Raw genomic sequence first — 24,352 nt, 5'->3', positions numbered from 1 at the left:
ACCTTAACAGGAGTTTGGAAGAAGTTGACTCAACCCCTCGTGGATGACTTTGAGGGTTCAAGCCTTCAGAGGAGGAAGTAACTGCAGATGTGGTGGAAACAGCAAGAGAACTAGAATTAGAAGTGGAGCCTGAAGACGTGACTGGATTGCTGCGATCTCACGATAAAACTATAATGGATGAGAAGCTGCTTCTTATGGATGAGCAAAGAAAGTGGTTTCCTGAGATGGCATCTACTCCTGGTGAAGATGCTGTGAAGATAGTTGAGATGACAACAAAGGATTTAGAATACGGTATAAACTTCGTTGATGAAGCAGGGGCAGGGTTTGAGAGGACTGACTCGATTTTGAAAGAAGTTCTACTGTGGGTGAAATGCTATCAAACAGCATCACATGCTACAGAGAAATCGTTCATGAAAGGAGAAGTCAATCGGTGTGGCAGACTTCATTGTTGTCTATTTTAGGAAATTTCCACAGCCACCCCAGCCTTCAGCAGCCACCACCCTGATCAGTCAGCAGCCATCAATATCAAGGCAAGATCTTCCACCAGCAAAAAGATTACGGCTCGCTGAAGGCTAGGATGATGGTTAGTATTTTCTAGCAATAAAGTATTTTTAAATTAAGGTATGTACATTGTTCTTTTAGACACAATTCTATTGCACACTCAATAGACTACAGTATAGTATAAACATAACTTACACTCACTGGGAAATCAAAAAATGTGTGTGACTTGCTTTATCGCTATATTTGCTCTAGTGCCGTGGTCTGGAACCAAATTTGCAATATCTCCAAGACATGCCTGTGTTTTTTCTTCCCCTTCTCTCTCTTCATTTTCTGGGACTCCTGTCATGCATGTTGGTAAACTTGATGTTATTCTACAGGTCTCTTTAGCTGTCTTCATATTTCTTCATTCTTTTATCCCCCATTTTTTTTATTGTAAAATACACATAATTTTTTTACCGTCTTTATTTTTAAGTGTACAGTATAGTGGTATTAATGATGTTAATAATAGGGGCCAGCCCCGTGACCGAGTGGTTAAGTCTGCACGCTCCACGTTGGTGGCCCACGTTTCGCTGGTTCGGATCCTGGGTGCAGACCTAGCCACGCGGAGGCAGCATCCCACACAGAACCAGAATGACCTACAGCGAGAATATGCAACTATGTACTGGGGGCTTTGGGGAGGAAAACAAATTAATGTTAGTAATAATAATAATAATAATAATAACGTTATGCAGCCATCTATCCAACTCCATATGTCTTCTCATCTTGTAAAACAAACTCTGTGCACATTAAACAATAACTCCCTCTTCTCCCCTCTCACCAACCTTTGGCAACTACCGTTACTTTCTATCTATGATTTTGATTAGTCTAAGCACTTCATTTACGTAGAATCAGATGGTATTTCTCTTTTGGAGATTGGCTTATTTCACTTAGCATAATGTCCTCAAGCTTCATCCATGCTGTAGCATATGACAGAATTTCCTTCCTTTATAAGTTGAATAATACCCCATTGTGTATGAACGCCACATTTTGCTTATGCATTGATGGCCATCAGGGTTGCTTCCACATTTTAGCTGTGACGAATAAGGCTGCTATGAACATATTTGTACGAATATCTGCTTGATACACTGCTTTCAGTTCTTTTTGGTATATACTCAGAAGTGGAATTGCTGGGTCATATGGTAATCCTGTTTTTAATTTTTTGAGGAATGTCCACACTATTTTCCACAGCAGCTGTGCCATTTTACATTCCAACCAACGGTGCTCAAGGGGTCCGGTCTCTCCACATGCTTACCAAGACTTGTTATTTTCTGGGCATTTAAAAAAATTTTTTTTTATGGCAGCCATTCTAATGGGTGTGAAGTGGTAGCTCATTGTAGTTTTGATTTACATTTTCCTAATGATTAGTGGTATTGAGCATCTTTTTATGTGCTTATTGGCCGTTTGTATAACTTCTTTGGATAAATGCCTCTTCAAGTCCTTTGCCCATTTCTGAATTGGGTTGTTTGAATTTTTTGTTGTTGAGTTTTCTATATGTTCTGGATATTATCCCTTTATATTTATTTGAAGATATATAATATAATGGATATATATTATATCCACAATATATATATGATTTGCAAATATTTTCTCTCATTCTGTGGGTTGCCTTTTACTCTTGTTGATATTGCCTTTTGATGTGCAGAATTTTTAATTTTCAGTAAGTCCAATTTATCTATTTTTTTGTTGTTGTTACCTGTGCCTTTGGTGTCATATGTAAGAAATCATTGCCATTGTGAAGATTTTGCCCTGTTTTCCTCTAAAACTTTACTAGTTACTATAATTTCTTCTGAAAGTTTTAGGTCTTTCATTCATGATTTTGATCCATTTTGAGTTGATTTTTGTATATGGCGTTAGGTAAGAATCCACCTTTATTCTTTCACATGTGCGTCTCCAGTTTTCCCAGCACCGTTTGTTAAAAAGACTGTTTTCCCTACTGAATGGTCTCGGCACCCTTGCCAAAAATCATTTGACCATGTATACAAGGTCTATTTCTCGGTTCTCTATTCTATTTTTGTGTGTGTGTGAGGAAGATTGGCCGTGAGCTAACATTTCTTGCCAATCTTCCTCTTTTTTTTTCTCCCTGAAGTCCCAGTACATAGCTGTATATCCTAGCTGTAAGTCCTTCTAGTTCTTCTATGTGGGACGCCACCACAGCGTGGCTTGATGAGTGGTGTGTAGGTCTGTGCCCAGGATCCCAACCAGCAAACCCCAGGCCACCAAAGCAGAGTGCGTGAACTTAACCACTTAGTCATGGGGCTGGCCCCTCTCTATCCTGCTAAATTGATCGATGTCTGTGTTTACGCCAGTACCACACTGTCACTGGAGCTTTGTAGTAAGTTTTGAAATTAGGAGGTGTGTCTTTCAGCTTTGTTCTTTTTCAAGATTGTTTTGTCTAATCAGGGTCCCTTGAGATTCTGTATGAATTTTAGGATGGGTTTTCCTATTTCTGCAAAAAATCTCCTTGGGATTTTGGTGGAGATTGCATTGAATCTGTAGATCTCTTTGAGTAGTATTGATACTTTAACAATATTAATTCTTCCAATCCATGAACAAGGGATGTGTTCTCATTTATTCATGTCTTCTCTATTTTCTTTCAGTAACGTTTTGTAGTATTCATCGTACGTCTTTCACCTCCTGAGTTAAAGTTAATTCCTAAGTATTTTATTATTTTTCATGCTATTGTAAATGGAATGTTTTTCCTAATTTCCTTTTCAGATTGTTTACTGTTAGTGTATAGAAATGCAGCTGATTTTTGTGTGTTGACTTTGTATCCTATTTTCCTAAATTCGTTTAATAGTTCTAAAGTTTTTTTTAATCTTTAGGGTTTTCTACATAGAATATCATATCACCTGCAAACAGAGAGACTTTTACTTCTTTCCTTTTCAGTGTGGGTGCCTTTTCTTTCCTTCCTTCCTTTCCCTCCCTCTCTCTCTCTCTCTTTTTTTTCTTAACCTAACTTCTCTGGCTAGTTCTCCCAGTACTGTTTTTTTTGTGTTTTTTTTCTGTTGAGGTAACATTGGTTTACAACATTATATAAATTTCAGGTGTACGTTATTATATTTCAGTTTCTGTGTAGATTATACAATTTTCACCACCCTAAGACTAATGACCACCCACCACCACACACATGTGCATAATCCCCCCTTCGCCCTCCTCCCTCCCCCCCTCCCCTCGGGTAACCACCAATCCTATCTCTGTCTCTGTGTGTTTGTTTGTCATTGTTTTTATCTTCTATTTATGAGTGAGACCATACGGTGTTTGACTTTCTCCCTCTGATTTATTTCGCTTAGCATAATACCCTCAAGGTCTATCCATGTTGTCACAATGGCCAGATTTCGTCATTTCTTATGGCTGAGTAGTATTCCATTGTATATAAATACCACATCTTCTTTACCCCTTGATGGGCACCTAGGTTGCTTCCAAGTCTTGGATATTGTGAATAATGCTGCAATGAACATAGGGGTGCATATATCTTTATGCATTCATGTTTTCATGTTCTTTGGATAAATACCCAGCAGTGGAATAGCTGGATCATATGGTGTTCTATTTTTAATTTCTTGAGGAATCTCCATACTGTTTTCCATAGTGGCTGCATCAGTTTGCACTCCCACCAGCAGTGTATGAGGGTTCCCTTCTCTCCACATCTTCTCAAACACTTCTTATTTCTTGTCTTATTAATTATAGCCATTCTGACGGGCATGAGGTGATATCTCATTGTAGTTTTGATTTGCATTTCCCTAATAGTTAGTGATGTTGAACATTTTTTCATGTACCTGTTGGCCATCTGTATATCTTCTTTGGAAAAACATCTGTTCAGATCTTTTGCCCTTTTTTTTTATTTTGTAGCTTTCCTTTATTAAACTGTTTAAAATTGAGGTCATAATAGTTTATAACATTGTGAAATTTCAGTTGTACGTTATTATTTGTCAGACACCATATAGATGTGCCCCTTTACCCCTTATGCCCACCCCCCAAACCCCTTCCCATCTGGTAACCACTAATCTGTTCTCTTTGTCCATGTGTTTATCTTCCACATATGAATGAAATCACGTCGTGTTTGTCTTTCTCTGTCTGGCTTATTTTGCTTAACATGATACTCTCGAGGTCCATCCATGTTGTTGCAAATGGAATGATTTCATCTTTTTTATGGCTGAGTAGTATTCCATTGTATGTATATACTACATCTTCTTTATCCAATCATCAGTCAATGGGCACTTGGGTTGCGTCCAAGTCTTGGCTATTGCGACTAATGCTGCAGTGAACATAGGGGTCCCTAAGTCTCTTTGAATTGTTGATTTCAAGTTCTTTGGATACATACCCAGTAGTGGGATAGCTGGGTCATTTGGTATTTCTATTTTCAGTTTTTTGGGAAATCTCCATACTGTTTTCATAGTGGCTGCACCAGTTTGCATTCCCACCAGCAGTGTATGAGGGTTCCATTTTCTCCACATCCTCCCCAAAATTTGTTATTTTTTGTCTTGGTAATTATAGCCATTCTAACAAGTGTAAGGTGATATCTCATTGTAGTTTTGATTTGCATTTCCCTGATGATTAGTGATATTGAACATCTTTTCATGTACCTGTTGGCCATCTGTATACCTTCTTTGGAAAAATGTTCATATCCTCTGCCCATTTTTTGATCGGGTTGCTTGTTTTTTTTGTTGTTGAGTGATATGAGTTCTTTATATATTTTGGTGATTAACTCCTTGTTGGATATATGATTTGCAAATATTTTCTCCCAGCTGGAGTATTGTCTTTCGGTTTTGTTCCTGGTTTCCTTCGCCTTGCAGAAGCTCTTTAGTTTAATGAAGTCCCATTTATTTTTTCTTTTGTTTCCCTTGTCCAAGTAGACATAGTATTTGAAAAGATGCTTCTAAGACCAGTGTCAAAGAGTGGATAGCCTATATTTTCTTCCAGGAGTTTTATGATTTCACATCTTACCTTCAAGTCTTTAATTCATTTTGAGTTAATTTTTGTGTATGGTGGAAGATAATGGTCTACTTTCATTCTTTTGCATGTGGCTGTCCAGTTTTCCCAACACCATTTATTGAAGAGACTTTCCTTTCTCCATTGTATGTTCTTGGCTCCTTTGTTGAAGATTAGCTGTCCATAGATGTATGGTTTAATTTCCGGGCTTTCAATTCTGTTCCAGCAATCTGTGTGTCTGTTTTTCTACCAGTACCATGCTGTTTTGATTACTACAGCTTTGTGGTATATTTTGAAGTCAAGGACAGGAGTGCCTCCAGCTTTGTTCTTTTTTCTCAGGATTGCTTTAGCTGTTTGGGGTCTTTGGTTGCCCCACATGAATTTTAGGATTCTTTGTTGTATTTCCATGGAGAATGTCATGGGGATTCTGAGTGAGATTGCACTGAATCTGTAGATTGCTTTAGGTAGTATGGACATTTTAACTACTATTTTCCAATCCATGTGCACAGAATATCTTTACATCATCGTCAATTTCTTTCAATAATGTCTTATAGTTTTCATTGTATGTGGTTGTATGAGTCTTTCGCCTTCTTGGTTTAATTTATTCCTAGATATTTTATTCTTTTTGTTATGATTGTAAATGGGACTGTATTCTTGAGTTCTCTTTCTGTTAGTTTGTTGTTAGAGTATAGAAATGCAACTGATTTTTGTAAGTCGATTTTGTACTCTGCAGCTTGTGGTTGTTGACTATTTCTAAAAGTTTTCCGATGGATTCTTTAGGGTTTTCTATATATAGAATCATGTCATCTGTAAACAGCAAGAGTTTCACCTCTCCCCTGCCAATTTAGATACCTTTTATTTCTTTTTTTTTTTGCCTAATTGCTCTGGCCAAAACCTCCAGTACTATTGAATAGGAGTGGCAAGAGTGGGCACCCTTGTCTTTCTCCTGTTCTCAGAGTGATGACCAGTTTTTCCCCCTTAAGTATGATGTTGGCTGTGGGTTTGCCATATATGGCCTTTACTATGTTGAAGTACTTTCCTTCTATACCCATTTTATTGAGAGTTTTTATCATAAATCGCTGTTGGATCTTGTCAAATGCTTTCTCTGCATCTATTGAGATGATCATGTGATTTTTATTCCTCATTTTGTTAATGTGGTGTATCACATTGATTGATTTGTGGATGTTGAACCATCACTGTGTCCCTGGTATAAATCCCACTTGATCATGGTGTATGATCCTTTTAATGCATTACTGTATTTGGTTTGCCAATATTTTGTTGAGTATTTTTGCGTCTATGTTCATCAGTGATATTGGTCTGTAATTTTCCTTCTTTGTATTGTCCTTATCTGGTTTTGGTATCAAGGTGATACTGGCCTCATAGAATGAGTTAGGAAGTGCTCCGTCTTCTTCAATTTTTTGGAATAGCTTGAAAGGATAGGTATTAAATCTTCTTTCAATGTTTGGTTGAATTCTCCAGAGAAGCTGTCTTGTCCTGACGTGTTTTTTTGGGAAGTTTTTGATTACTGTTTCAATCTCTTTACTTGTGATTGGTCTTTTCAGATTCTCCATTTCTTCTTGATTCAGTTATGGGAGGTTGTATGAGTCTAAGAATTTATCCATTTCTTGTGGATTGTCCAATTTGTTGGCATATAGTTTTTCATAGTATTCTCTTATAATCCTTTGTATTTTTGTGATATCCATTGCAATTTCTCCTCTTTCATTTCCAGTTTTATTTATTTGAGCCTTGTCTCTTTTTTTGTTAGTGAGTCTGGCTAAGAGTTTGTCAGTTTTGTTTATCTTTCAAAGAAATAGCTCTTGGTTTCATTAATCTTTTCTACTGTTTTTTCTTTGTTTCTATTTCATTTATTTCTGCTCTAATTTTTATTATTTCCCTCCATCTGCTGACTTTGTGCTTGTTTGTTCTTCTCTTTCTAGTTCTGTAAGGTGTAACTTAAGATTATTTATTCGAGATTTTATTGTTTGTTGAGGTGGGCCTGTATTGCTATGAATTTCCCTCTTAGGACTGCTTTTGCTGCATCCCATATGAGTTGGTATGGTGTATTTTCATTTTCATTTTTCTCCAAATATTTTTTAATTTCTCCTTTGATTTCTTCATTGATCCATTGATTGTTCAGTAGCATGTTGTTTAGTCTCCACATATTTGTCACTTTCCAAGCTGTTTTTGTGTGGTTCATTTCTAGTTTCATAGCATTATGGTTGGAAAAAGATGCTTGATATGATTTCAATCTTCTTACATTTATTAAGGCTTGCCTTGTTTCCAAACATATGGTCTATCCTTGAGAATGTTCCATGTGCACTTGAGAAGAACATGTATTCTGCTGTTTTTGGATGGAGTGTTCTATATATATCTACTAAGTCCATCTCATCTAGTTTTTCACTTATTTCCACTATTTCCTTGTTGACTTTCTGTCTGGATGATCTATCCATTGATGTTAGTGGGGTGTTGAGGTCCCCTACTATTATCGTGTTGCTGTTAATTTCTCCTTTTAGGCCTGTTAATAGTTGCTTTATGTACTTTGGTGCTCCTGTGTTAGGTGCATATATATTTATAAGTGTTATGTCCTCTTTGTGGAGTGTCCCTTTTATCATTATATACTGCCCCTCTATGTCTCTCATTGCCTTTTTTATCTTGAATTCTTCTTTGATATAAATATGATATAAGTATGGCAACATTTGCTTTCTTTTGTTTGCCACTAGCCTGGAGTATTGTCTTCCATCCTTTCACTCTGAGCCTGTGTTTGTCTTTAGAGCTGAGATGTGCTTCCTTGAGGCAGCATACTTTTGTGTCTTGTTTTTAATTCATCTTGTCACTCTTTGTGTTTTGATGGGACAATCCATTTACATTTAGAGTGATTATTGATATATGAGGACTTACTACTGTCACTTTATCACTTGTTTTCCAGTTGTTCTGTATTTCCCTTGTTTCTTGTCCCATGTATTTCCAACTGCCAATTCAGTTTGGTGATTATGATGGTTTTCTCATTATTTATCATTTGTGTTTCTGTTCTGATTTTTTGTTTATTGGTTACTGTAAGGTTTGTATAAAAGATCTCAGATTAAATAGTCCATTTTCTGATAGCCTCTTTTTTTCTAAAATTTTATTTTTCCTTTTTCTCCCCAGAGACCCCCCGGGACATAGTTGTATTTTAGTTGTAGGTGCTTCTAGTTGTGGTATGCAGGATGCTGCCTCAGCATGGCTTGATGAGCAGTGCCATGTCCATGCCCACTATCTGAACCGGTGAAACCCCAGGCTGTTGAAGTGGAGCACGTGAACCTAACCACTTGGCCACGGGGTCAGCCCCTCTGATAGCCTGTTATTTCCTTAGTCTAAGAAGGTTCTGTCCCCTTCCTCTTCCCCATCTAAGTTATTGTTGTCACAACTTATTCCATTTTGTTGTGAGCTTCTGATTAAAATGAATTGATTATAGTTATTTTTGATGTTTTCCTTCCCTTTATCTTTAATATTTTAATTGTTTGCTAGCCTGTTCTAATAGCTGAAATTTTCTGATTTTGTCTACTTATCTCCTTGCTCAAGGCTTTTGAAACCCTTTTATTTTTTCTCAGGTGTGAGGGCCTTCTTGATCATTTCTTGTGTGTGTCTGGTGCGGGATGGTGGTGATGAACTTCCTCAGCTTTTGTTTATCTGGGAAAGGTTTTATTTCTCCATGGTATCTGAAGGATAGTTTCACCGGGTAGAGTATTCTTGGCTGAAAGTTTTTGTCTTTCAGTATTTTGAATATATCATGTCAGTCTCTCCTAGTCTATAAGGTTTCTGCTGAGAAGTCCACTAAAAGCCTGATTGGCGTTCCTTTGTAGGTTATTTTCTTCTGCCTTGCTGCCCTTAATATTTTTCCTGTGTCATTGACTTTTGCCAGTTTTACCAATATATGCCTTGGAGAAGGTCTCTTTGCACTGACGTAATTAGGAGTTCTGTTAGCTTCATATACTTGTAATTCCAGCTCCATCCTCAGGCTTGGGAAGTTTTCAGCTATTATTTCTTTGAAGAAGCTCTCTGTTCCTTTCTCCCTCTCTTCCACCGCTGGAATATCTATAATCCTGATATTGCATTTCCTAATTGAGCCGGATATTTCTTGGAGGATTTCTTCATTTCTTTTTAATCTTAATTCTCTCTCCTCCATCTGCAGCATGTCTACATTTCTGTCCTCTAAATTACCGATCATGTCTTCCATAATATCAGCTCTGTTTTTTAAGGACTCCCGATTTTTCTTTATTTCATTCATTGTGTTTTTCATCTCCAACATTTCTGATTGGTGTTTTCTTATAGTTTCAATCTCTTTTATGAAGAATTCCCTCTGTTCACTAATTTTATTCCTGAGATCACTGAACCGTCTTTCTGAGTTTTCTTGTAACTCATTGAGTTTTTTAAGATAACTATTTAGAATTCTCTGTCATTTAGATTGCAAATTTCTGTCACTTCAGAATTGATTTCTGGGTCCTTGTCATTTTCCTTCTGGTCTGGAGCATTAATATACCTCTTCATGCTACATGAAGTATGTAGCATACTTTCATGTTGTAAAGGGGTGGACTTTTGCTCTCACATAGTGGTAGAATCTTGTCGCAGATTCCACCTGCCAAGATGGGGGGTGGGCAGGAGCTGTGTTTTCTGAGCCTGCTGTGACCCCTGGCATCTGTGCCTGTCCATTGAAAGTTGTGCTGATAGGGCCTGTCTGCGTTTGCCCTCTAGCCACTGCTGCTTCATGCACATAGGCACAGATTCTTGGGCAGGGATCCCCTGCTCTGGCCAACTGGCCAAACTGGTGCACCAGGCGGGAGGGTGGAGAGGGGTGCTTTCTTTCATGTGTGCAATCCCATGCACTCCCACTCTGCATTCCCTGTCTGCCCACCTGGGCTGCTCAACTTGTCTTGGATGTCCCTGAGATTGCTTAGCCACCTCAGTGTGGAGCGTGAGGAGCATACCCACAGGCTGGGAGGCAACACCAAGAGTGCAAGCATTCCTGCAGAGGGCTGCCTTTCCTACTTCTACTCTCAGAGTTGAGTGCCAGCCGCCATGTGAGGTCCCGCGCCCTAGATCACTGCCACTTAGGGAGGGAGAGGAGATCCCCTTACCTCCTTCTACTGCCTTCTGGGGGGTCCAGCACCCCCACCTTCAGACGTATGGCTGTGTGGATCTCTCAGACATCTATTGTGTTGTGTGAATGTCCTCTGTTGGTTTATGAATGTCCTTTTTGCTGTATTTTATGGGGGAGAGACTAAGGGAAAAGCTCCCTCTGCCATGATGCTGACGTCACTCTCCCCTTTTGCCTATTTTTTAATAGAGTGGTTAGTTTTATTGCTGTTGAGATGTATGAGTTCTTTATATATTGTGGATATCAACACCTGATCAGATATACGGTTTGCAAATATCTTCTTCCAATTGTTAGGTTGTCACTTTGTTTTGTTGATGCTTTCCTTTGCTGTGCAGAAGTTTTTTAGATTGATGTAGTCCCATTTATTTTTCTGTTGTTTTGCCTGTCTGGTCAGACATGGTACTTGAAAGTATGCTGCTAAGACTGATGTTGAAGAGCATACTGCCTATGTGTCCTTCCAAAAGTTTTATGGTTTCAGGTCTTACATTCAAGTCTTTAATTCATTTTGAGTTAATTTTTGTGTATGGTGTAAGATAATGGTCTACTTTCATTCTTTTGCCTGTGGCTGTCCAGTTTTCCCAACATCATTGTTGAAGAGACTTTCCTTTCTGCATTGTATGTTCTTGGCTCCCTTATCAAAAACTAGCTGTCCATAGATGTGTGGGTTTATTTCTGGGCTCTTGATTCTGTTCCATTGATCTGTGTGTCTGTTTTTTATGCCAGTACTATGCTGTTTTGGTTACTATGCTTTTGTAGTATATTTTGAAATCGGGGAGTGTGATACCTCCAGCTTTGTTCCTTTTTCTCAGGATTCCTTTGGCTATTCAGGGCCTTTTTTGTTCCGTATAAATTTTGGGATTCTTTGTTCTATTTTTGTGAAAAAATGTCATTGGCACTTTGATAGAGATTGCATTGAATCTGTAGATTGCTTTAGGAAGTATGGACATTTTAACTATGTTAATTCTTCCAATCTAAGAGCACAGAATATCTTTCCATTTCTTTGTGTCTTCTTCAATGTCTTTCAACAATATTTTAAGTTTTCAGGGTACATCTTTTTGGTTAAATTTATTCCTAGGTATTTTATTCATTTTGTTGCAATTGTAAATGGGATTGTATTCTTAACTTCTCTTTCTGCTACTTCATTGTTAGTGTATAGAAATGAAACTGACTTCTGTATGTTGATTTTTTATCTTGCATCATATTCATTTATTATTCCAAAAGTTTTTTTGTGGATTCTCTAGGGTTTTCCATATATAGAGTCATGTCATCTGCAAATAGTGACAGTTTCACTTCTTCTTTTCCAATTTGGATCCCTTTTATTTCTTTTTCCTGCCTGATTGCTCTGGCTAGGACTTCCGATACTATGCTAAATGAGTGGTGAAAGTGGGCATCCTTGTCTGATTCTTGTTCTTAGAGGGATAGCTTTCAGTTTTTCTCCGTTGAGTATGATATTAGCTGTGGGTTTGTCATATATGGCCTTTATTATGTTAAGGTACTTTCCTTCCACACCCATTTTATGCAGAATTTTTATCATAAGTGGATGTTGTATCTTGTCAAATGCTTTCTCTGCATCTATTGAGAAGATCATGTGGTTTTTATTCTTCACTTTGTTAATGTGGTGTATCATGATGATAGATTTGTAGATGTTGAACCATATGTGGTCCCTGTTATAAATCTTGCCTGATCACAGTGTATGATGTTTTTAATGTATGTTGTATTTGATATGCTAGTATTTAGTTGAGGAATTTTGCATTGATGTTAATCAATGATATTGGCTTGTAATTTTCTTTTTCTGTCTTATCCTTGTCTGGTTTTGCATCAGGGTGATGGTGGCCTTGTAGAACAAGTTAGGAAGCCTCCCCTCCTCTTCAGTTTTTTGGAAGAGTTTGAGAAGGATAGATATTAAGTCTTCTTTGGATGTTTGGTAGAATTCATCAGGGAAGCTGTCTGGTCCTGGACTTTATTTTTTGGGAGGTTTTTGATTCCTGTTTCAATCTCCTTACTGATTTGGTAAGGTGATTCGTTCCAGTACTATGTTGAATAGAAGTGGTGAAAGTGGACATTCTGGCCTCATCCCTAATCTTAGAGGAAAAGCTTTCAGTCTTGCACCATTGAGTATGATGTTCACTGTTCACACTGAGTATGATGTTTCATAAATGGTTTTATTATGTTCAGCTAGTTTCCTTCTATTCCTAGTTTTCTGAGTGTTTTTATTATGAAAGGGCTTTGGATTTGTCTAACACTTTTTCTGCATCAATTGAGATGATAATGTGGTTTTTCTTTCATTCTGTTGATAGGATGTACTACATTGGTCAGTTTTTAACTGATCATGGTGAACCGTCTTGCATTCCTGGCATAAATCTCACTTGATTATAGTGTATAATCCTTTTAATATGCTACTGAATTCGGTTTTCTAGTGTTTTGTTGATGATTTTTGCATCAATATTCACACGGGATATTGATCTGTAGTTTTCTTTTCTTATAGTGTCTTTGTCCGGCTTTGGTATCAGGGTAATAACTGGCCTCACAGAATGAGTTTGGAGTGTTCCTTCCTCTTCCTTTTTTTTGAGAAATTTGAGAAGGAGTGGTGTTAGTTCTTCTTTAAATGTTTGGTAGAATTTGCCAGTGAAGCTAATCAGGTCCAATTCACCAGTGAGCCATCAGGTCCTGGGCTTTTCTTTGTCAGGAGATTTTTGATTATTGATTAAATCTCCTTACTAGTTATAGGTCAGCTCAGATTTTCTATTTCTTCATGATTTACTCGTGGTAGGTTTTGTGTTTCTAGGAATTTGTCCCTTTCATCTAGGTTACCCAATTTGTTGGCATACAATTATTCATAGTACTCTCTTATAATTCTTTTTATTTACTTAGAATCAGTAGTAATGTCCCCACTTTCTTTTATGAGTTTTGTAATTTGAGTCTTCTCTCTTTTTCCCTTAGTCCATTAGCTAAAGTTTTGTCAATTTTGTTGATCTTTTCAAGAACCAACTTTTGGCTTCATTGATTTTCTCTATTGTTTTTCTCTATTTCTGCTCTAATCATTATTTCCTTTCTTCTGCTAGCTTTGGGGTTATTTTGTTCTTCTTTTTCTAGTTCTTTAGGCTGTAAAGTTAAGTGATTGAGTTGAGATTTTTTTTTCCTTGTAAGAGTTTATAGCTATAAATTCCCCATTAGCACTGGTTTCCCTGCGTCCCATAAGTTTTGTTATGTTGTGTTTTCATTTTTTATTCATCTCTAAGTATTGTCCTATTTCCCGTGTGATGTTTTCTTTGATTAATTGGTTAAGAGTGTGTTGGTTAATTTCCACAAGTAGGGTGTTGAAGTCTCCAATTGTTATGGTAGAACTATTTCTCCCTTTAATTCTGTCTGGTTTTACTTCATATATTTTAATGGTCTATTACTAGACATGTAAATGTTCATAATTGTTATGTCTTCTTGTTGTATTGAACTTTTTAACACATAATGTTCTTCACTGTCTCTTATAGCAATTTCTGGGTTTTTGTTTTTTTTTTTTTTGGTGAGGAAGACTTGCCCTGAGCTAACATCTATGCCAATCTTCCTCTACTTTTTAGTATGTAGGCCGCCAGTACAGCATGGCCGCTAACAGAGCAGTGTAGGTCTGCACCTGGAAACTGAACCCAGGCCACTGAAGGGGAGCGTGCTGAGCTAACTACTAGGCCACCAGGGCCGACCTGCAATTTTTGTCTTAAAGCCTATTTTGCCTGATAGTACTTTAGACACCCTGCTCTCTTTTGGTTACTATTTGCATGGAATGTCTTCTTCCATCTTTTCATTGTCAATCTATTTGTGTCTTTGGATCTAAAGTGAGTCTTCTGTAGATGGTGTATAGTTGAATTGTTTTTTTAAAAAATCCATTCTGCCAATCTTTGTCTTGTAATTGGAAAGTTGAATTCATTTATATTTAAAGTAATTATTGATAAGGAAGGACTTTTGTCATTTCGTTGTTTTCTATATGCCTTATAGCTTTTTTGTCCTCATTTCCTGGATTACTGTCTTCTTTTGTGCTTAGTTGATTTTTCACAGTGAAACATTTCAATTCATTTCCTACTTCCTTTGGTATATATTCTATAGCTATTTTTCTTTGTAGTTACCACTGGGCTTATATTTATCATCCTAAGGCTATAACACTCTAATTTGAATTTATGCCAGCTTAACTTCCATGACATACAGAAATTCTGCTTCTTTAACAGCACTGTCTCCACCCCTTTCAGCTGTTGATATCACAAAATTAAACATTTATACATTGTGTTCCCCAAAACATAAACTACTAATTCTTTTAAATCCATTAGGCTCTTAAATTATGCAGAGAACAAAAATGTGGAGTTACAAACCAATGTTACAACAATACTAGCTTTTAGATTAATAACTGTTTCTTAAAATATGTTAGTCTCTTAAATCAAGTAGAAGACAAAAAGTGGTGTTAGAATGCATTGTTACGGTAATAATAGCTTTTATAATTACCAATGTATTTACCTTTATTGAGATCTTTATTTCTTCAGACAGCCTTGAGTTATTATCTAGTATCCCTTGATTTCATCCTGCAAAACCACCCCAAGCATTTCTTCCAGGGTAGGGCTAGTGGGAATGAACTCCCTCAGCTTTTGTTTATATGGGAATGTCTTAATTTCTCCCCGACCTTTGAAGGACAGTGTTGCCAGATATAGGATTCCTGGTTGACATTTTTTTCTTTTACCACTTTGTCTCAGCCCACTGCCTTCTGGCCTCAAAGTTTCTAATGAGAAATCTACTGATAATCTTACTGAGGATCCCTCATATGTGACAAGTCACTTTTCTCTGACAGCTTTCAAGATTCTTTGTCTGGCTTTTGACAGTTTGATTATAATGTGTCTTGGTGTGGGTCTCCTTGAGTTCATCTTCCTTTGAGTTCACTGAGCTTCTTGGATATTTATATTCATGTCTTTCATCAAATTTGTGACGTTTTCAGCCATTATTTATTTCAGATTCTGTCTCTCTCTCTTCTCCTTCTAGAACAACTAATGTTGTTTTCACAGGAGTCAGCCAACCTGAAACTGTCAGGCACAAATGTTACCACCCACAGACTAGGCAGGCACGCTGGCCACTCAACAGTGCTCAGATTCAGATCAAGGCTCACAAATGGGCCAAGCCAAGGCCTTCACAGAATGCTAGACATGCTCCCGGCTCTGCCACACACTCCAGGTCACAGAGGGGGAGCCTTTAGTCAGAACATGCAGGAAATGATTGGAAAGAGCACTAAACTGGGAAGAAGGAAGCTGCATTCTGAATCCTAGCTTGAAGGGTCACCTTGTTTAGTCATCACTTCAAGGTGGAGCCTTGAAGGTAACACAGAAATTATGAGAACCAAATTAGCAGCATTCTGGCACACAGCAAGGGCTGAACTGGTGTTTGTTTATGCTTGCATTCATTCATGCTCCTTGTACTATCATCCTGTGTTCTTGATGCCCTGAGAGCACTGTTCCAACCCATATTTGTCTGTCCAGAGTGATAACATCACAATAACCAAAACTGTTAACTATTAGCCTTTTTTCTGTTACAGAATTTCTAGGTTCAACTCCTTATATTTTTGGCTTAGTGGAAACAGTAGTTTGGAAGGTCAACAAGACTTCTCTGGCTGAGGAAAAGCCTACAATACACAAAAATCTCGTAACCATGGTTTTCTCTGGAAGAGGAAGTGGGTGGTGAGGGTCTTGGGTGGAAGGGAGACTTCCGTTTCTGTGCTCTTTGGCCCTCAGAACCCCACCGTGCTCCCCACCACATGGCAGAGCCCAACCTCCTCCATTTGCCCCTCAAGGGTCTCTATCCTGAGCCCCACCTCTGTCTTCCCTCCTCCTGCTCCAGCCACATCAGGCTACGATGTGACAGCCCAAACACCGGCATCGCCACACCTCACAGCCTTCACTTGTGCTATTCCTTCTCCTTATTCTCTGCCTCCTCTCCTTCCTGATCCTCATATAGCTGCCCCTTCTCCATGCCCCTCAACTCTGCTAACATTTGTGACCAGAGGGTGCCTGGGTCTCAACCCCCAGCAGCTGGTGGATTCTCTCAGGTGTCCATCGTCACCTCCGTCCAGCTAGCGCAGTGACCACAGGCCTCTGTGGGTCTGAAGAGTCCTAGGTTTGCCATACGTTCATCAGCCAGAGGAAAACACTCCTGTTACACTTTTTTTTCACTTACTGCTCTTCTGTAAATTTGGCTTTTCTTCATGAAGGATGACACATTAAGAAAAACCACGCAGGCAAACTTCAGTGAACACAGCCACCAAGAGGAAACTTTCTCCTGAATGAGCTCAGTGATAAGATAGTATCAAAAGGGGCAAAAGATGGGGAAAAACTCACACACAGCAGAGTCCTGAGATGTGAGCCTCGCTCAGATGTTTCTTCAGCCCATTTCGGAGCATTAATGGGCGAGTCCCGAGGGACAAAGCCCGGCTCCCCTCAGGTGATACCTGTCCACCAGGCTCTTCTTCTAAACGTGGCGACCCGTCAGAGGATGGCAACCTGCAGCTGACCAGAGCGGCACTGGCCAAGGCAGCTGTCAGCACAGTATTTCCTAAGCCCGTTGAGGAAGACTGTACATTCCCATCTCTAGGAACAGGTTTGCAATAAGCAAGGACACGTTTCCAAGTGGACAGCGCTGTCATTAACGGGATTAGAAAACCTGGTCGGGGGCACTTTTCTCCCAAACTCGGTCCCCTCATTAGTAAAACGAGGCGGGGTCTGGCGGGGGGCTGGGCACTGCCGGTGCAAGGAGTGCAGAGGGGACATCCAGGAGGACACTAGCACCCGGGGCAGCCACTGGAGTGGGGCCCCCAGTGCTTCTGCACACACAGGGCCCCAGCTGCACCAGGCACAGCTCCCAAGCTGCTCTCTGGGGGGAGCCAACAAACCCTGACACGGCAAACAGCAGGTGATTGATCTTAATTTTGTGCTAAGTCAACAGCTATTTTATTCCAGATTCTTATATACACAGGCAAAAAGTGAAAGTTTAAGGTTTTTGGAAGAAAAGGTAATCTTTTTCTTTCTGAGAAAGTCTTCATTTTATCCTCCATGAATTGGATGGGACTGCCACCACGTGACCTGAGTGGAAGGACACGCTGGCATAACTCACGGGACCCCACTGTTCCACAGTCATAAAGTCTAAGGTGCAAGTTTGGAGTTCTGAACTCTAAACTCTAAGACTATACTTAGATGCCTGACATCGACAAGGGTGACATCACTTGACCTTCGTGACGCCCCTCCAGCATCTCCTCCCCCAGAGCATGCAGTGGTGCCTTTGTTTCAGGAATGGCTGAGCTGTTGAACAGGGAGCAGAACAAAACCGTGCCCAGATGCGGACGGCAGCTCACGCCAGCTCGCTGACCTGTCCCCGGCCGCCCACGGCCTGGGACTCAAGGCCTCCCCATGTCAGTCAAATGACACATCAGGAAGGTGCAGAGAACCGGACAAACAGAACAGGGACCATCACATCCTGAAGAGGCTATCGCACCCTCCCGACAAGCGGCAAAAGAGAAAACAAGCTGATGAACATTTCAATATCCAGAGCACGCATATTCAGCTTTCACTTTACTTTAGTTACAAAACAAATGCCCGAACACAAGTTCAGAAAAAGCACACCAGCACAGTAAGTTTTTATTCCTTCTTCTGTTACAGAAAATAAATAATGGTCACGTACTCCACATGCTCGTCTAGAAAAGCTTTTCTAAACGTCCCTGACTGGATCCCCCGGGAGACTCTCGCTGTTCCACAGCAGCTTTCATATAGACTGTTGGACTCTATTAATTTTTTAAGCACTTGGGCTCCAGCAACTTTGGAAAAAGGCTGTTTGTGAGCTTAAAAATCTTATTCTAAGTTACATTTTAAATAGTTAAACTAAAAACAACCAGGTCTTAACTTATTTTAAGAGGAGAATATAATTTTTCTTTTATAAAAATTGCCCAAAAAACTCATAAACACCCAAACCGACAGAAAAAGTTGGTCTATCTCCATAGGAATTAACAAGAAAAAAGGAACAGAACACACGCAGCCCCTGTAAACAGACCCGCTCAGGCAGGACCCCGCCCCGCACTCATTCCTCATTCTTCCCTTTCCAGTTTGGCCCTCGGGAGTCTTCCGAAAGGGCAGCCGCTCAGTCGTCTAAGCCGATGTTCCTGAAGAGGTAGGACATGGACTCCCCGTTGTGAATCCGACGGATGGCTTCCGAGAGGATCATGCTGATATCCACGGTTTTAATTTTGGGGCACTGCAGCTTCTGGATTTCATGTGGAATTGTATTGGTAACCACCACCTGCAAACCAAGAGAAAAAAACCAAAAGCATCATAAAACCACGGAGCTTCCTGGCTTGATTTGAAAATCTGATATACTCTCAAATCTCTGAGGACAGGGGTGTACCGCACGTGCAACAATGTTCTCAGTCAACATGAACGCTTGCCGTGTTTCTCAGGTCAAAATTGGATAACCCTACACCCATTAGCACAGCTACAGGCAAAAAGACAGGGAACAGTAAGTGTTGGCAAGGATGAGGAGAAAGCGGACCCTCGTACACTGCAGGTGGGGATGTAAAATGGTTCGCCTGCTTTGCAAAACAGGCTGGAGGTTTCTCAAAAGTTTAAACATAGAGTTACCATAAGACCCAGTAATTCTACTCCTAGGATCACACCCAAGAGAACTGAACACATATGTCCAGACCAAAGCTGGTGCACGAATGTTCATAACGGCACCATCACAACAGTCACAACGCAGAACAATCCAGACCTCCATCAACTTAGGAATGGAGAGACGAAACGCGCCATATCCATACAATGAAACATTCAGAATAAAAGGAATGAAGTGGGCCGGCCCCATGGCTGAGTGGTCAAGTTTGCGCCCTGCACTTTGGTGGCCCAGGGTTTCATTGGTTCGGATCCTGGGCACGGACACGGCACCACTCATCAAGCCATGCTGAGGCAGCGTCCCACACGCCACAACTAGAAGGACCCACAAATAAAAATGTGCAGCTATGTACCGGGGGCTTTGGGGAGAAGGAAAAAAAAGAAGATTGGTAACAGATGTTAGCTCAGGTGCCAATCTTTAAAAAAGAAAAGGAGTGAAGTACTGAGACGTGCCGTAAGATGGAGGAACACTGAAAACCTTACGCTAAGTGAAAGAGGCCAGACCTGAAAGACCGCTGCTGTCTGATCCCACTGACGTGAGATGCCCAGATGGGGTAAATCTGCAGAGACAGAGGCAGATGGTGGGGCTGGGGGCTGCGTGGATTGAGAGGGAACAGGCATGACTGCTAAGGGGCATGAGGTTTTTTTTGGGGTGATGAAAATGTAATAAGAGTGATTGTGGTAATGGCTGCACAGCTCTGTGAATATACTAGAAACCACTGAACTATGTATTTTAAACGGGTGAATTGTATAGTATGTGAATTATATCTCAACAAAGCTGTTACTTTAAAAAGTTATTTGATAAAAATCAAAAAAGGAGAAGCACTTTTCAACAGTTACAAATGGGAAAAAATAAAAATTCTCAGCCTTCTTAAAAAAACGAGGAATGGGAGTAATTTTTTATTCTTATTTATAATATATACCCCCTATTTCCAAAATAAGCCTCAAGACAGCTGATAATAAAGAGGCGCACACAATGAGATGCTGAGAGAGACGATGAGGAATCATCAGAACCAGCACCAGGGATGCGAACACCCAGCCTCAGGTGATTACTGGGACTCCCCGTCTGTATTCGATCTTCCTGGTAACGCTACAGCAAATGGAGACATGAAGGGCACACAGGTCTCATGACCCGCAGAGGACAGTTCCCAGAGGAAGAGCGCCTTCCCGCTGGCATCACACAGGCTTTCCGTGTCAGCGCAGTCAGTGCGAGGGCCGACAGGCAGGCCGCAGCGCTCCGTGCACAGCGCCCCCTGGGGGCATCACTGGGGGCGTCACTGCGGCCCTCGGGGTCAGTTTTCCTCACTAAAAAACAGCTCTCACTGAGGAATGACTTTTCCGAATTTATTCTAACCACTTTTTAAGAATAACAGCTTTACTGACATACAATTCACATACCACACAACTCTCCTCAAGTGTACAATTCGGTGGTTTTTACAACATCAGAGCTGTGTCCAATATCTTCCCGAAAAGAAACCCCACACCCACCAGCTGTGGCTCCTTATGCCTCATGCCCCAAAGCCCCAGGGACCAAGAATTCCTGTCTCTATGGCGCCTGTTCCGGACATTTCACTCAACTAGCTTTAGCTTCATCAAAAGGAACCAAGGAAAACACTCCAACCCTGGATTTCCCAACCCCAAGCGCTCTGGACTGGCCCCTGCTCTGACGGGGAACCGGCCTCTCCACTTCTCCCCCGCCAGCTCCTCACACGTGGACTCTGCCAGGACTCGTGCATCAATCGCACCTTTCTCATCTGTTGGGCGACCACACTTGCCTGTAAGTTCCTAGGGAAATCCTTAGCTTCCTAACCAGAGTGAACACAGGACCCCTGTTTAGCCCTTAGTTACTGACCTGACTCCCCACGAAGAGCATCAGTGACAGGGCTCCCAGGGGCGCAAAGCACCGACCCCAGGGAAGAGCTCCACTGCCAGACCGCGCGGGCCCTGCTGGTTCCGCGCCCCCCGTCCGAGCCCGCTCCGCTCTCGGGGGCCTGGCTCCAGCAGCACCGTCCACCTTCCTCTGGTTTGCTCATGCTGATCCACCCACACAGCACCTGTGAGAAGCCCGCCTAGTGCCACATGGACAGACCTGAGAGCCACGCTGGGCCTGAAGTCTCCTGGCTTTACTTAGTATACGCGTTCTGTATGGCTGATTTCGCCTCCTTGAACGCTTTTAACATCATTCCTGCTTCTCAGTACATTTTGACCAACTCAGTGAGGAGGCTGCGCTGACGTGAGCACGCAGGTCCAGCCTTCCGTCTGCGCTAAGGCATCTGGAACCCATCAAAGCTGATAAACACAGGGCTCGGCTTAGGGATGTCTACCGTTGAAAAGTAAAAACCCAGGACTCGCAGAAGTAAAACGAGTTGGACTAATTCAAGATTCAATACCCAGGAATATGCAGAGGACAGCACTTCTGTTTTTTAAGAGACAATAAAAATGTGATTTATACAGTCAAACCTCCTAGCTGGGCTCCGGAGTGCGGGGCTGGAAAAGCACGGTGAGTAACCCTGGACAGCCTCGCTCAGCCGCACCTTAGGAAAATGCCCTGTTTGCCTTCCTCTGCCAGTTTCCTTCCATGGGCGTCTGTACCAGGGAGAAGGCTGGGCTTTGGCTTCAAGCAAACTAAGGTCTGAACCCAAACACTGAGCCCAGGAGCTGTCTGATCTTAAGAAGTCACTCAACTTCCCTGATGCCCGATCTCTCATCTCTCTAGAAGGAGCACTGACGCGGACCCCGTGGGCTGTGATGGAGCACTGGGCAGTGCCAGCGTAGACAGTGTGCTCCGTTCATGAGAGCTACTAAAGCTACTATTACCAGGGGCTTATAGAGACAGAGGCTTATGGTGAATGAAACACAAACATAACCCATGTTTGCAAACCATTGTTCAGTGCAAAATAGCTCATCCTTCTACCTATCCTCTATAACTGCAGATGAGGAGGTGCCGAGCGGCAGAGTGGCGGCCCGCACTGGGCCTGGCTCCGGTACCTCGTCTATGGCAGATTCTTCGATCAGTCGGGGAGCATCTGAAGACAACAAGCCATGAGTCGCCATCACGAAGATCTTATATGCACCTCTTTCCTTCAGGGTTTCTGCCGCAGCCAGAAAGCTGTCAACATCATCGATAATGTCATCCTGTCAAATTACAGATGGAGCAAAAGGTACATGAACACCTTCACAAAGGTTTAGATGACTAGGAAAAAGAAAGGGTCGGACTAATTCTACTATGACAAATTTGCTGTTCCATTTTAATGTGTCCAGACAGCTGGTCACGCGGCCCCGTCACTGTGCTCCCTCTGCATTCCCTCCAGGCCTCTCACAGGGGGCTCCTCCTGCACGGCACTGCCTTCCACAGCTGTCTCTCCACCCCAGGGATCCCTGGGGTCTGCGTCTCCTTAGCCCTGCTGTCCAGAACCGTGCCCCACAGTGCAGGCGTTCCACAGAGGCTCGCCAAATGCTTTCTTCTAATTCGCAGTAAAACTGGTGGAAGATGCTTTTGATTCTGAGTGGTTCTTTCCTCTTTTCTTGCTACTTTTCCTTATTTTCCAAATTTTCTCTACTGGACATATGGGAAATATGCTTTTTACATACATATTCATAATGGGAAAACAGTAACATTATTTTTAACAAAATACCCAGTCCAATGGTTTCTAATCTATGGACACAGATTCCCAGTGTGAGATAAAATAAAAATATATATGTTGGTCTCTGCCCCGCTCCTGGCACCGAGCTCCTAACCCTTGTAAATTCCTAAGTGATAAGAGCATCAGGAGCGTCTTTTGTTCTAACCAGGCGACTCTGGGGCGACTCCTGGATGGCTCCTGCATGGGGGTGGGCCCCAGGAAGACCAAGCCATGATGAGCTGAGAACTGTCAGCCCCCACCCCTTCTCCAGAGAGGGGAGAGCGCTGGAAATGCAGTTAATGGTCGACCATGCCCATGTGAGGAAGCCTCCAGAAACCCCAATAGCAGGGGGTTCGGAGAGCTTCCAGGTGGGCGAACACAGCCACACTGGGAGGGTGGCGCACCCCAGCTCCACGGGGACAGAAGCTCCTGCGCTCGGGACCCTCCCAGACCTCCTCCTGTGTGTCTCTTCACCTGCCTGTTCCTCTGTGTCCTTTATAGGAAACTGGTAATAGTAAGTAAAGTGTCTCCCTGAGTTCTGTGAGCCACTCTAGCAAACTGATGGAGCCCGCGGATGGGGTCAGAGAACCCCTGACTTGTATCCAAATTGTAGAGAAGCTGTGGGGACCTGGGGACCTGCTACTTGCAATTGGCACCTGAAGTGGGGGCGGTCTTGTGGGACTGAGCCCTTAACCTGTAGGGTCTGAAGCTGTCTCCAGGTAGAGTGTCAGAACTTAATTAAATTGTAGGACACCAATTGGTGTTGCAGAGAATTGCTTGGTGTGCCAGCTTCCCCCCACATCTGGTGTCAGAAGTGAGGTGTTCTGAGTGAGCAGTAAGGGAGACACACAGGAGGTGGGAAACTGAGTCCTTCCTACCACACCCAGCCCACCAAGGTCATTTTAAGCCCATGAGGGCATAGAGCATTGTCTAGAGTTAAATACATATTCATGTATTTATTTTATAAACATATATGACTCTTTTCAAATGGATACTGACGTTACTATAATCAAAGAAAAACATATACATGTTACTTTAAAAGTGCTACTGGTAAAATGGTACGGCCACTCTGAGAAACAGTTTGACAGGTTCTTACAAAACTAAACTTGCAATTACCATGCAACCCAACAAATGCACTTTTGGTTATTTATCCCAGAAAAATCAAAACTCTGTTCACACAAAAACCCATACAGAAATGCGCATATAGCAATTTTATTTCTAATAGCAGAAAACTGGGAACAACCCAGATGTCCTTCACCAGGTGAGAGGTCAAACAAACCGCGGCGCCTGCGCACATGGAGCCGTGTCCACAATAAACGGGGAGGCGGAGGCCACAGCGCAAGCCAGAGGGCTCTCCAGGGAACTGTGCTAAGTGGAAAGCCAATCTCAAAGGTCACATACTATACTTTCCATTTGCAAGACTTTCTTGAAATCACGATGACAGAGACGGGACAGATTGGTGA

The 24,352-nt window shown here is 41.5% G+C and overlaps 1 protein-coding gene across 7 annotated transcripts in view; it reads right to left on the bottom strand.

The window, feature by feature from the left end:
* Window positions 1-18,215: 18,215 nt before the first annotated feature.
* PRPSAP2 (phosphoribosyl pyrophosphate synthetase associated protein 2) overlaps window positions 18,216-24,352 on the bottom strand; it is a 51,628-nt gene continuing 45,491 nt past the window's right edge. For all 7 annotated transcript variants that reach the window (XM_046676112.1, XM_046676114.1, XM_046676107.1 and 4 more), the window contains 2 exons: window positions 22,255-22,401; window positions 18,216-18,901 (listed from right to left, as the gene is read on the bottom strand). In XM_046676112.1, the coding sequence (XP_046532068.1) occupies window positions 18,743-18,901; window positions 22,255-22,401 (306 nt within the window). In that variant the 3' untranslated portion in view covers window positions 18,216-18,742. The remainder of the gene's footprint in view (window positions 18,902-22,254; window positions 22,402-24,352) is intronic.

Source organism: Equus quagga, chromosome 11 (assembly GCF_021613505.1).
Source record: "Equus quagga isolate Etosha38 chromosome 11, UCLA_HA_Equagga_1.0, whole genome shotgun sequence".
NCBI lineage: Eukaryota > Metazoa > Chordata > Mammalia > Perissodactyla > Equidae > Equus > Equus quagga.
This window is presented reverse-complemented; position numbering and strand designations above follow the sequence as displayed.